A 12,756-nucleotide genomic window follows, 5' to 3' on the forward strand; every position below is an offset into this window, starting at 1 on the left:
TGAATTATTTGCCCATAAATTATATAAAACATGATACGATTGTAATTCATATTTCACGTGTCGAAATAATAAATAAATTAAAAGTTTCATACAAGTTCGAGAAAATACTAGAATTAAAACCCATTCATTGCACAAGTTGTTTAATTATATGAGGTTTAAACCACGGTACTCCAAAACAACATACAATTATCTATATTCAGTCTCATATATGATTGGAGTAATAACAAACCTCGTATATAAGAATAAATGTTGATTATTGGATACACAACGAGTACAGTAGATTGAACTACACACGAATCTAAAAAGATCCACACATATTAATATTAGTTCCAAGAATAAATTGGTGGTCATTATAATTTTATATAAGCCAAGCAGGCTAGCTGTGCATATTAATCAACTGAACTTGGTATGGTATGTGACATTGATGTGCCAATAATGCCATGAATAAAGACACTTTCTTTATTAAAGAAAAGGCTGGATGCCACTTCTTTTCTTTCTCTTTTTATTATTTTTGTCCTTGTGTTTCAATATATCCATATCACAAACCTTCTTTTTGTAACTGTTTACAAATTACCTTTATATATATGTTGGTTTTATTATTTTTTTCTCAACAACACAACATTCTATGCTTGTGGGTTCATGTTTAAACAAATATTCATTTATTAACTTCATAAATACTTGAAAATTAATGTTTTTCCACGACAAACATTCATATGTGTCGGAAAAAGAAAAATCCGCTCTGATACCTCTTATAACGAAACAGACATGGAGAGGTCAGGTGAAGCATATGGAACAGTCTTCTATTCAGAAAATGCAACATTATAACATTGTAATTTGACATGTAATATTCACTTTCTGATTGAGGGTAGATACCCATAATCACTACTTCACTAGTTAGATTGAGAGTATCTTGCCTTAGTTTTTTTTTTTATTCCGCTTATAACAATGAAAACATTAACTACTGTTGGATAAATGAGACGCATAAATCACACTTTTTCCCCGATTTGTGATGTGATTGGTCATATTAAATCTAATTACATTTCATAATATTATGGTTGCTTCTTACTTCATTGTATATGTTAGGGGATACGATGTAGTTTTGCGTTTTTTTTTTAAATTCGAAACGAATTGTCATATCTAGTCGGTTTGTGGGTTTTTTTTTAAATGATAAGTATAATGCAAAATAGTAAGACATATATTTAAATTGATTTGAGAACAACAAAAATAAAATGTCTTTCAAATATAAAATACAGTTCAAATAGAATAAAAATAAAACTCGATAAAACAATAATTAAGAACAAAATATTTGTAGTAAAAAAATATATACTCCAACAAATACAAGATTAATTTCAAGAATATGTAAGAAGAAGATGAGTTTTTTTTTTTTTTACGAGGAAGAATTTGTGTCTAGATTTGAGATAAATTGGATGACATTTTCTTTGATTGATTTAGTTGTTTATATATTATTACAACCCTAAGTCAAATACTATGACAAACAGTTTAAACGGAACGATTTGGAGTGTTTTTTAGAAAAAAAAACCGCATCATGTATACAATGATGTTTATGATTATTATTTTTAATCACGATTTTTGGAAACAACAAGAAAAACCATATGGTGCAACTCGATTTGGGAAAAAAAAGACATACACAAAACTAAATATTATACCACAAACGCAAGATTGAATATAATCTGTAAACGTCATTTAATGTAATGGTATTTTTAGGTGAAACAAATTTGAATTTCAAGTTGTCTGTCCTACTCGGGCTCATAAAAATTATTATTAATATCATTCCATTTTAAAGCAATATGCCCTATGTGGACCGTGGTCCTTTTCAAATTACAACACAACTTGTTATTTTCCTGTTTTTTTATTTTTAAGAAAAATTTAAAAAGATATAATAATATATTGTTTTTTCGGGATATGTGAATAGTTATATTAAAATAATAATTATGTTAAAATATTTGAAACTAGATTTGGAAAATAAAATAGTAGTGATTTTTCTTTCTAAAGAAGATAAAGTAATTTTTGAAAACGTAAAAAGATGAGGCATGTATTTCTTACAAGATTGCTATGATTTAGGAAAATATTATATTTATATATTATTATATTATACAACTTTTGATATACTACAAATTCATCATATATATATATATTAGTTACTATGCACACGCGATGTGTGTGTACAATATTTTTTATTATTATCGATAGACTAAAATGAAATTTGATAAATTATGGAGAGAATAAATTGATATTTGAATTGTTGAAATAAAAATAAAAATGTATGTTGAAATTAAATAAAAAATAAAAAACAAAAGTGTAATATTAATATCATATAATTGTAAGATTGGAAAAAAAAATTGATGTCATTTCTAGGTAGTTATTATCATGTTCTCACATTTAATATAATGATGATATAGATGTATGAGAACATCGATGAAATGACACTCACGAATCGAACGTGATATCTAATAAATGAATGTCATGGTAAACCTACACGATAATTATACATCACGTATGAAAACTGTATATTATATTATACTAACTAAAAATTTGAAAAAAAAATAGTAAATCAAGTTATTAATGTCACAATTTATTTAAGAAGTAAGTGCGGTCTTCACGTGGCAGTCTATGATTGGGTAAAGATACTTTGCTACACTGAATTGGACCCACAGTTCCCTCTCTGTATGTTTTTCCTTTGCAGACAAACAAAAACCTCGCAGAAGCGAGAACGAAGAAGAAAGTGAAGAACGGTAGGCATTTGAAGAATAAACGAAAAACCCCAGTCTCGCCGACGGGAAATCGGAGCTTTTTCAACACCTCTTCGTTACAATGGAGTCCCTCTCCAGGCCTCCTCACAGAAGAAAGCACACCTCCTCCAACACGGCCGCATTTGCGTCTTTCTCCATGAAAAACCCATACGACGACGTAGTGTTCTCCGGGGGTGGTACCAAGGCGAGGCCTCTTGGAGCTCAAGAGTACTCTGAGATTTTCACCGGTTCGTCTTCGTCGATTCCCGTGCTTGATCTTCCGGGTCTGGATGAAAGGGTCGTGTCGGGAGAATCTCGCAGTTCGATGCTGGATTACTCCAACATTTTCGGAGGTTTGAGGGACGATGACGTGGCTCTTCCATATGAGGAGTTGTTTAATGGCGTGAAAAAGCCCAAGCGCTCTGATGATGAACCAGGGTAAAATTTCCATTTTTCTATTTGTTCGATTTTGTACGAAGTTTTGGAACTGAAATGTTGTCTGAAATAAGGTTAGCATTTCATCCGTGTTACTTTCCATGCTGTTGTTTGGTTTAGGAACTATCACATACTTTGAGAATCTCTCCCAAGCTTATTCCCTGTTTGACTAGAAACTATTAGTCTGTTAACACTAATGTTATTTAAGGAAATTTCTTTGTGCTTGATTTTTTACCAGTCTTTGCTGGCTTGTTGATGTTGGCTTCTGTTTGTGCGGATGCAAATTTAAATCTTTTTCAAAGCATTGTTCATTTTTTTGTCTTTTTCTAAGCATGATTATCATGAAGGACCACAATTTGAAGTTTGTACATGCCTGTGGTTATTTGTCGTATGCGAGTTATGTTGAACGAGGCACTTTAATTCCTATCGGTGGGAAAAACTTAGTTCAAATTTCTCAAAAAGTTGTTCTGTTTTCTGAAGTGAAGTTTTTTAGTTGATAGATTCCAAATTTAGTAAAAGTATATATATACTTGATAATGCTCGTTCGATAACATGTGAAGGCTATTGATTGAGTGCATTTCCTTCTCTTTAGGCAGTCGTTATATTGATGCCGTCATTTAACTGTTGGCTATGGTAAGGAAGGTAGGCAAAATGACTATTTATAGCCTAGATTATGTACATTCATTACATTTGGAGTTTTCTTATATATGAAGTGCGACAGGATAGCCTTTGTTAAATGGTTATTCTATGCAGTTTATGCTTAACTTTTGTAGGTCTTTCAAGCTAGTCTTTATTTTGATGTAATAACCTCTTTTGTCCATTCTCATAATGGAAAACTCGTAATAATGAAAAAATTATACCGATCACTTGAGTCCTGCACGTGGCTTGTGTCCTGAAAGTTACATGTTAATAGTTCTTGCTTTGCATTCCCAATTATTTTGTGTATAAACTATAAAGTGGATTAAGTTCTTGGAGTTGTCTTTATCTTATAAGAATCCGCTTCATTTAGCACCAATCTTATCTTTGGTGTGTGTAGAAGTTACTTGAATGCTTGCAAATTTGGCCTCAACTGATTTTAAGATAAATAAAAACAACATTTCCGGTTTCTCGAGGATTTTTTTCAATTTGGGTTTATTTCAATTATTAAAATTCTCTAGTTTTTGTGCTCATTTGTAATTTTGGTAACTATGTGACTTAAAAAAATCGCTAGGGTGAGAAGCAAGAGTCCGGATGAAGGAAAGGAATCAGTTTTGGACTGTTTTTTCATAAATCTAAATCATGCTCATGTTGTGTCTTTCATACACAAAACACATGCGCATTTTGTTATTGTTTATGTTTTTGTTTTATTAATTTTTCTTCTTCTATTACGTATACATGCTATTGACCTGATGATTGGTGTAATTTGTTTGGGGGGCCATTCCTAAGTCCTTTACTGTATTTGCTACAGGATTCTAGCAAATGCGAGGTTGCCTGTGCAAGAACCAGAGTCTCTACATTCTTCAGGAAAGGCCAAAAGGTCCTCTGGGGAGTCAGCTGATCAATCTGTTGATGGTGTGAAGCAGCAGTTTAACTTGTCTTTCAATAAGACAAATAAGATAAGTAATGATGTATCAAAGGGAAAAACTCACAGACCCCAACTCCACGCTGTTCCTGGATTTGCATATTTTATCGATGGAATCCAACAGACGCAAAGGAAGGAAGATGATAGGTGTGTCCCTTTGCTGAAACGTGAAGTTAGTCGCACCTGGAGTTTCAGTTCTGATGTTAAAGCAATTAAAGGTAGAGGTGGATCTAGTTCAGATAACTCCCACACACTGGATAAGTCATGTATTGTACCTCCACCTTCAAGCCAGCCGTGTAATCTGAGAGAACACAATGATTCGGAGGGATCAAGGATATCTAGTTTTCGAACCAAAGAAGATGCTTCTGGAAAGATAGGGACTGACTCTTTACCACCTTTGATTGAGGAGGAAATAGATGAGAGTTCAGTTGCTGGTGTATCTGCAGCTGCCTTGAAGAAAGCCATTGAGCAGGCTCAAGAAAGTATTAGAATTGCCAAAATGATAATGGAAAGGAAAAAGGAAAGTATTCCAGATGGTTCTAAACCAAGTCCTAAGGTTCACTCGAAAGTTGAGGATAACGAAGAAAATAGGAAGGACATTGAGGCGAAGAATTCTAAAGAGAAGAATGCTACGAAAACTCATGAAAGATTAGATCCCATATTCCATGCATTCAAAGACCTAAATGGGAAAATTGATGCATTCCTTGGCCAAAGTGAGAAAATAAATGATCCTGGGAAGGCCGAGATGGAAAAGGTTAGAGTTAATATTGAGGCCGCTAAAGAGGGCAGTGGAGCATTCAATGGGGTGAGTAATAAATTTGCTACCTCCTACAGTCAAAATGAGGCACTTTGTGATGCGGAAAAGGATGTAATGGAAGAGCTTGGGTACAATGTTGAAGCAGTTGAAGCACATGAAGTGGCGAGAAATTCTCCTGGATTAGAGGCTGAAGCTGACAGTAGGACCACAAACTCGGAATATGGTCAGGTGGTAGAAAATAATAACGTAGTTATGTTTAGGCATGACTTTACGTCATATCTTGAGGAGATGGGAACTGGCAAGGAAACATTGGAAAAAAAAGAAGTGTCTGTTCATTACACTGAGGGACCTGAAACGGCTGCCGAACTAGCAAAAAGTGTCATTAGTACTTCCCAAAGGACACGAAAGCTGGATAATATTGACGAGGCTTCAGAACAGGTAGAGCTAGATGTTGTTCTGTCAAAAGAATCTGAAATTATTTCTGAAATGGTGGAAAGGTCTCTGGATAGTAAGAAGCAATGGAACAAGAATATAATTGAAGAACGCGAGGACGTGGTTAATGCAGAGCACTTGAAGTTACCTGATTTGAAGCTTGATAATTTGATAAATGATCTGCCAAATATGGATGAGAAAGAAGCAATGGAACAAGAAGAGATAAAGAAGAAATCTTTTGAAAGTAAAGAGCATCTGAATGATGAAGCCTTGGCGGAACCAATCAACAAGAGGGAGCCTGAAGCCTTCCCTGAAATAGAAGAGGTTGTAGAGAAGCTAAATACAGTTCGTGAATCAGAAATAATTGAAGAGACACAAAGCAATTTACATGGTGAAGGGGGGAAAAATTTACGAGGTGCCCTTGAACAAAATGAAATCGACAAGAGCCAGATGGAGACTTTTGAAGATGAAGTGGCTGAGGCCAAGCAATTGGAGGGAATTAATTATGCTGGATTTCAGAAGATCGAATCTTCTTGGGGAACCAAAGAAACAAATATTCTCGGAGGAGCAGAGACAGGTGAAGAAAATCAGGATAAACCTGTGTTTCAGGAGGCTGCTTGTGAAATAGATATTGAAACAGTTGATTCAAAAAGTACTGACTCTAGCACCAGCTTTAGTGAGATTCACAATATTAATCCTTGCAGCATCTCCAGTGAAACTCAGGAACCATGTGATATTGACCTCGATAACATAGTTGAAGAGAACAGTAGTGTAGCTGGAGTTGCTGAAATCTTTTCTGCAATTGAGACAACAAAGAAGGCGAAACAACCATTACACCTGGAGGACAATGATATTCTCCAGATGGACAGCTTACATCGAAGTGCCTCTGAAGACAATTTTACCAGTAGCAATCTGCGCTGTTCCTTTGAAGGTCTTTCTTTTGATTGCAAAAATGAAAGTTTTGTTACAACGAACACCAATAATGAACAAAAACTGTCTATGGACAAGGATATATCCGAAACTACTGATGGTATTCACAATACTGCTCAAGAAGCTGTTGATAAATTCAACGTGCAAAATTCACCTGAGGTCAATTATTCTGATTGTAGAACAGCAGAATGTGACCTCACTGATGTGAGAATGGTTTCAGAACAAACTTCAGAGAGTGTCGGACGATCTGAATCAACATCCAGTCTTGAAAATATGGATGGCCTTTCTGTTAACGAATCTGAAATATGTGCAGAAAACACAAAGCGTGAAACCTCAGATGAGGAAGAAGTTAAGGATGGTCTTAAAATTGCTTCTGAGAAAATAACTCATGTTCAAAGTGAAGGGGTATACTCGGAGGAACAATGTGAAGGGGAACACTTTAATTTACATGTTGAACCTGAAGAAACAGAGAAATCTACGGAAGATGAAAAAACAATAGAAACAGGTGAAATTTTGGAGAAGATTAATGAGAACAGTGAAACTTCTGACGTGGAACATAATTGTGCCAAAGAAAATGTGATGAATTTCGATAAAGAAGATCAGCAACAAAGAATTGAAGCCATCAAGAGGGGAAGAGCTCGGGAAAAAGATAGAATAGCTGCAGAAAGAGCCATGCGCGAAGCTCGTGAGAGGGCATTTGCTGAAGCACAAGTAAGGGCAGAAAGGGCTGCTGTGGAGAGAGCAGCAGCTGAAGCTCGACAAAGGTTCATGGCAGAGGCGCAGGAGAAGCTGGAGAAGTCATCCACAGCGACAAAACTACCATCTGATAAGGCCTCCACAGAAGCCAAACTTCGGTCAGAACGCGCTGCAGTAGAAAGAGCCACTGCAGAGGCCCGTGAACGTGCTCTAGAGAAAGCAATGTCCTTGAAAACTTCCACAGAAGGAAGAGCACATACTGACAAATCTACCGAGAAATCAAGAAATAATGGACTAAAGCATAGCTTTTCCTCCTCGGTGAGTATCTTTTATGTTTGTATTGGTTGCCACATAAAACCTTTAGTTAGTGTACCAGAAGAATAATTGTTTCAATTTTCCCACAGGACCTGGAGAAAGTTGATGGAACTAGTAATGAATCAGCAAAGAGAAGCAAAGCAAGATTAGAGAGGCATCAGAGGATAATGGAGAGAGCGGTATGAATCTTACTAGTTATGTTGGGATTTGGGAATATTATCACAAGAATCTAAACATGTTTTATGATATTTTATGCCGAAAATTTTTCCAGGCCAAAGCCCTTGCCGAGAAGAACATGCGTGATCTTCTTGCCCAGAAAGAACAGGCAGAGAGAAATGTAACATATCTTCTTATATATTTGTTGTGCTGATGCAGAATAGATTTCTAGTGGTCCTGTTAATATCTTTATTTTACTGCAGAGATTAGCAGAATCTCTTGATGCGGATATTAAGAGATGGGTCTCAGGAAAGGAGGGAAACCTGCGTGCACTGCTCTCCACCCTGCAATACGTATGTGCAAACCACCTGTGCACCCCTGCCCTTTTAATCCCAAATGATTGTTAGTGATAATAGTTGAATTTTAGACTTCAATAAGTATGTAACATGCTCAAATGCAATGCCATAGAGTCTGAGTAATCGTTTTCATTCATTTGCTACTATTCCAATTTGTTCGCTATTTAAAGGAGTGAAGATGAAAGTTATACAGCTTGGAAACATCCTGAGAAGGATGATGCCCGAACCCCGTTATTTTCTTTTGTGATTTATCGTTGCTCTTTACAAAGCACAGATCTTGTTTCCAACCTAATTAGCTATTTTATGTATTCATCTGCAGATCCTTGGGGCAAACAGTGGTTGGCAACCTATCTCCCTGACGGAGATCATAACAACCCCTGCTGTAAAGAAAGCTTACAGGAAGGCAACTTTGTATGTACATCCTGACAAACTGCAGCAACGGGGAGCTAGCATTCAGCAAAAGTACATATGTGAAAAGGTTTTTGATCTTCTCAAGGTACATTGATTGTTACCCTTGAAATTATTAGGCTTGCAACTATTGTAGGTTTCTGCCATCATCAATACTAGTGTGCAGTTCTTGCTAACATTACTGGGGTTTTATTGGCATGATAGTGACAAGAACATCATGTATATAGTCATAACTTAATGGCATGGTGCTAGGCTGTGGAGTACGAAGTAAATAAGATTTAGCGACAGCCGCTCTTGGCTGTTGGCACCAAGTATGTATTGATTTGATCAAGGAACGATTCTTTTTTAAATGGAAAGTGTTGGTCTGGTTCAGTGATTGAGCTACGTCGTATGTACAATCTGGTATCACGTTCTGTAGGCTTTCATTAGAAATTCAAGTTTCGGAAATGGGAAAAAACAGCCATCAGCAACGCAAGCAAAAACTAAATGATTGGTCATTGATGGCATGAAATTATCAGTCTCCTTTTTCGTATCTATTATTTGTTGCATTTCATGTTTCTTGTTTCGTGACACACTTAACTCACATATGCCTTGTTTGTTGTGTATCAACCTCAGGCTGCGTGGAGCAGGTTCAACTCAGAGGAGAGGTGAATGAAGATGCAGTAGCGATCCTCGGAACTTGTAGCCTTGTATTAACTTTACATTTATTCATTTGATTTGATTGATCTCTGTAGCACGAAACAGAAGAAAGTAGTGATGGTTTCTTTTGGTGAATAACCTGGTGTTCTTATTCGTGCATGGATTTTATAATAGGGTCGCCCATACTTGGTCAGTTGAGCATGTTGATTTTTCACAACCCAATAAGAGAATAAGATGAGCTACATAGTATAGTAGATGAGTGGTTGTCTGTCAAAAACATTTACGAAATGAAAATAATTTGGAAGGCGATATAAATTGAAAAATTTTTACGTGTCAAATGGGAAAACTCGACCATACATACCTACACAGAAATTGATTTTTACACTCGGTGTAAAACCTTTAGTGTAGGGTCGAATTAACCGTATCAATTGTGTTTAACAAAAGCTTATAAACTCTACAATTTACACTGCCTCTAGTTTCTACTTTTGTTTTATATTTTTTTACTAAAGACTCTACTTTCTACTTTCTAGTTTCTACATGCATAACTGAAGCGTAAAGTCCAAATGGTTAAGGATGAGCCCTTGGTTACATAAACTGATCCATTTGGAACTGGATTCGGCCTGGAAATTTTGAGACCACTAGAATATAATATAATAAGTGCCATGGATTAATCTTTTCTTTTGAATCACCGTCTCTCTATAGCCATCGACGAGACGAGAACATGGCTTTTTACCTGTCCAACACTTTCCTCAATAAAAACCTCTCCCCTTCTCTACTCTCCCTCAACGACAAAGTAGAATCCGAAAAACCCTTCTTGTAAATAATCTTCCTTTTTCTGTATTTTTTGGAAGTTTCTTAATTTTTTTGGCTGATTTGTGCAGGTGAAACGAGTTGTGGGCAGAGATGACATGCGGTGTAGCTGCAGGAAGAAGGATATACACCCGCAATTCCATGAAGATTCGAAGGTGTACTGTAATGGTGAACTCGTGATGACTACCGGCGGAACCAAGAAAGAATACGTGGTTGATGTGTGGTCTGGGAACCACCCCTTTTATCTGGGAAGCCGAGCGCAGCTTCTTGTTGATGCGGATCAGGTTGAAAAATTCCGCAAGAAATTTAGTGGGCTGTCGCAGATTATGGAGATTCCTGTGCTCAAGGGAGAGATTATTCTTCCTCCTAAGAAGAAGTCTGGAAAAGGAAAAAAGAAGTAGCCCCCATAGTTTAGTTTGCTTTTGCGGTTGAATTTATCAAGTTTTTGTTTTGGATATGAAATGTGATAATCTGGCTAATTGTTACAATGAATTGTTTGATTGTAATGAAATGTGAAGGGGTTTGGGTTTTTTGAATGCGTCATTGGTTTTTGCTTGATTCTTGATTCGGTGGAATGGGTCTAAAAATAGAAAATTTGCTTCTTGGAGTGAGCTTATGGATGTGGACTGATCTAGGCTGAAGTTTATTGGATGTAGAGTTTCCTTCTGGTTCGTTCTTAAGCTGATTTATGGCCATTGGAGTTATTCGGCTGTAGTATAAAATCTAATAAGTTGCTTCGACTATTCGTCGTGCGGTGATATTGTGAAGAAGTTGAAATGTGCAGGATTTGGATGCTGTGATCTCTCAATTCTTCAAATTCGAGAACTTTTATCTTGTCCGTACCTGTTTCTTTTATGTGTATGTTCATGATTCACAAAAATTATGTTTAAAGTTAGATGATAACATGCCGAGCATAACATCATCTAACTTTTGTAAATTTTTATTTTTGTCACTTTTTCCGGATGCATTAAGTTTATCCAACAGATGTCAAATTATGTTTACATTGTCCCAAGTTATATTTTCTCAAGCGAACTGATGTCGTTCTTCGGTTGGTAAGAGTGAGATTTTCCGAACACAAGATGTTATTCGTAAATCTTGGCAACATGGAGACAGATGGAACCGTTACTTGCGGTGAGGCTTCAAGAAGAGGACTTCTCGTTGCAGGGCCAGCCAGCTTGTCGTGAAACTCTTGCTGGCAATCAAGATAATTTTTTGCAATTAAATTTGATCTTAGAGGACCACTCTCAATCTTGTGAAGATCGCCATCGATACTTCTTATGAAGAATTGTGGTGTTCTGCAACTCTTTCTGAAATTATCGTGACAACCATTTGGAAAAACTGGTATGATGGGTACAAACCTACCACCCTTCAAAGGATGTGGGACTTTTCTCACAAATTATCATTTCACGGTAATGGAATTCAGTCATTTCATATCAACATGAAGCTACTGATTAAAAGAGACCATCCCTTTTGTCGAATGGAACTTTAAATAGGGATGTCTTAGAACTCCTGGTAATCATGGTGAGAAATCTTTCAGGTCGAATCTCGATTCTAAAAGAAACTAAATAACTCCAAGATTATATATACATGTACAGAGGATGAAGCGCCCTTTTTTTTCTGCAGACGTTTATTTCATCATAGCATACAAGTACATACATGTCGCTCATTGTTAAGTCAGTAGCATGATTTAACAGTTAAAATAGCAGAAGCATGCAAATCCTGGGAACTGTGCGTGACAAGCGCCATGAAGTGCATGCTCCCAATTCCTGCACTGCCTATTACAGTTGTTGGAGCTCCCGCAGAATCCCGACCATGTTTTGCTACGCCTTTCGCAAGTTCTTGAATCCACCACTGCCGATTCTGCATCAAAAGAGAAACAAGGTAACTGGTAGAGAAGAGAGGTAAGATTTGTAATTCGCTGAAAATAGCCACAAATATATAATTAAAATTTAGCAAATATAGGTCTCTCCTCTATGCTTCTGAAAAACACAGTGTTTACCATTCAGGAGTATGACGAACAAGAGAAGGAAAAAGACGACTGCGACAGTGGAATGTCGACGGAGAAGTGATGCAGCCATTTCTTGTTTCTTTTGAAGGTCAAGAAAGAGCAGGGCTTGTGGTGCATGAAGAAGTGTTTTAGAACCTCAAATATAGAGTGAATTTATGCGAGCAAAAGAATCATGAAGATTGTTAATCCTTATCACAAATATTGATGATGAACACCAATTCCCATCGCAAATTTCGATGTGTTTGGGATGGATCAATTCAAACCACGTTCGTCATAAAATTTTGGCACTATGTACTCTAGTTCAACAATTTCCAGCAATGTTGTTTTAGATATGTGCCGGATAATTCTACATTACGTCGAGCCCAACAATTCTTGTATGTATATTTGACTTTGTCTACGGAAACATACTCTTCTCTTTCAACGTACTAATTTGGTATATGCAATATTTATTGTCCAAAAATATCCTTAGTTTATATTATGTATTATGCACTAATAAAAGACAT

At 36.3% G+C, this 12,756-nt stretch overlaps 3 protein-coding genes across 3 annotated transcripts; 2 read left to right on the top strand and 1 right to left on the bottom strand.

The window, feature by feature from the left end:
- The first annotated feature begins 2,685 nt into the window (after positions 1-2,685).
- Positions 2,686-9,628, top strand: LOC140970414 (uncharacterized). Its single transcript, XM_073432169.1, has 7 exons — positions 2,686-3,188; positions 4,633-7,879; positions 7,966-8,055; positions 8,148-8,213; positions 8,296-8,385; positions 8,708-8,884; positions 9,412-9,628. The coding sequence occupies exons 1-7, from the start codon at positions 2,833-2,835 to the stop codon at positions 9,445-9,447; spliced, it is 4,062 nt and encodes a 1,353-aa protein (XP_073288270.1). The 5' UTR covers positions 2,686-2,832; the 3' UTR covers positions 9,448-9,628.
- Positions 9,629-10,070: 442 nt separating this feature from the next.
- On the top strand, positions 10,071-10,775 carry LOC140970415 (large ribosomal subunit protein bL31c-like). The gene is made up of 2 exons (XM_073432170.1): positions 10,071-10,228; positions 10,317-10,775. Exons 1-2 carry the CDS (start codon positions 10,157-10,159, stop codon positions 10,644-10,646), a joined length of 402 nt encoding a protein of 133 aa, XP_073288271.1. The 5' UTR covers positions 10,071-10,156; the 3' UTR covers positions 10,647-10,775.
- A 173-nt stretch (positions 10,776-10,948) lies between these two features.
- On the bottom strand, positions 10,949-12,643 carry LOC140970416 (defensin-like protein 1). The gene is made up of 3 exons (XM_073432172.1): positions 12,245-12,643; positions 11,164-12,105; positions 10,949-11,077 (listed from the first exon to the last, which is right to left on the bottom strand). Exons 1-2 carry the CDS (start codon positions 12,321-12,323, stop codon positions 11,933-11,935), a joined length of 252 nt encoding a protein of 83 aa, XP_073288273.1. The 5' UTR covers positions 12,324-12,643; the 3' UTR covers positions 10,949-11,077; positions 11,164-11,932.
- Positions 12,644-12,756: the final 113 nt, after the last annotated feature.

Source organism: Primulina huaijiensis, unplaced genomic scaffold (assembly GCF_012295235.1).
Source record: "Primulina huaijiensis isolate GDHJ02 unplaced genomic scaffold, ASM1229523v2 scaffold5913, whole genome shotgun sequence".
NCBI lineage: Eukaryota > Viridiplantae > Streptophyta > Magnoliopsida > Lamiales > Gesneriaceae > Primulina > Primulina huaijiensis.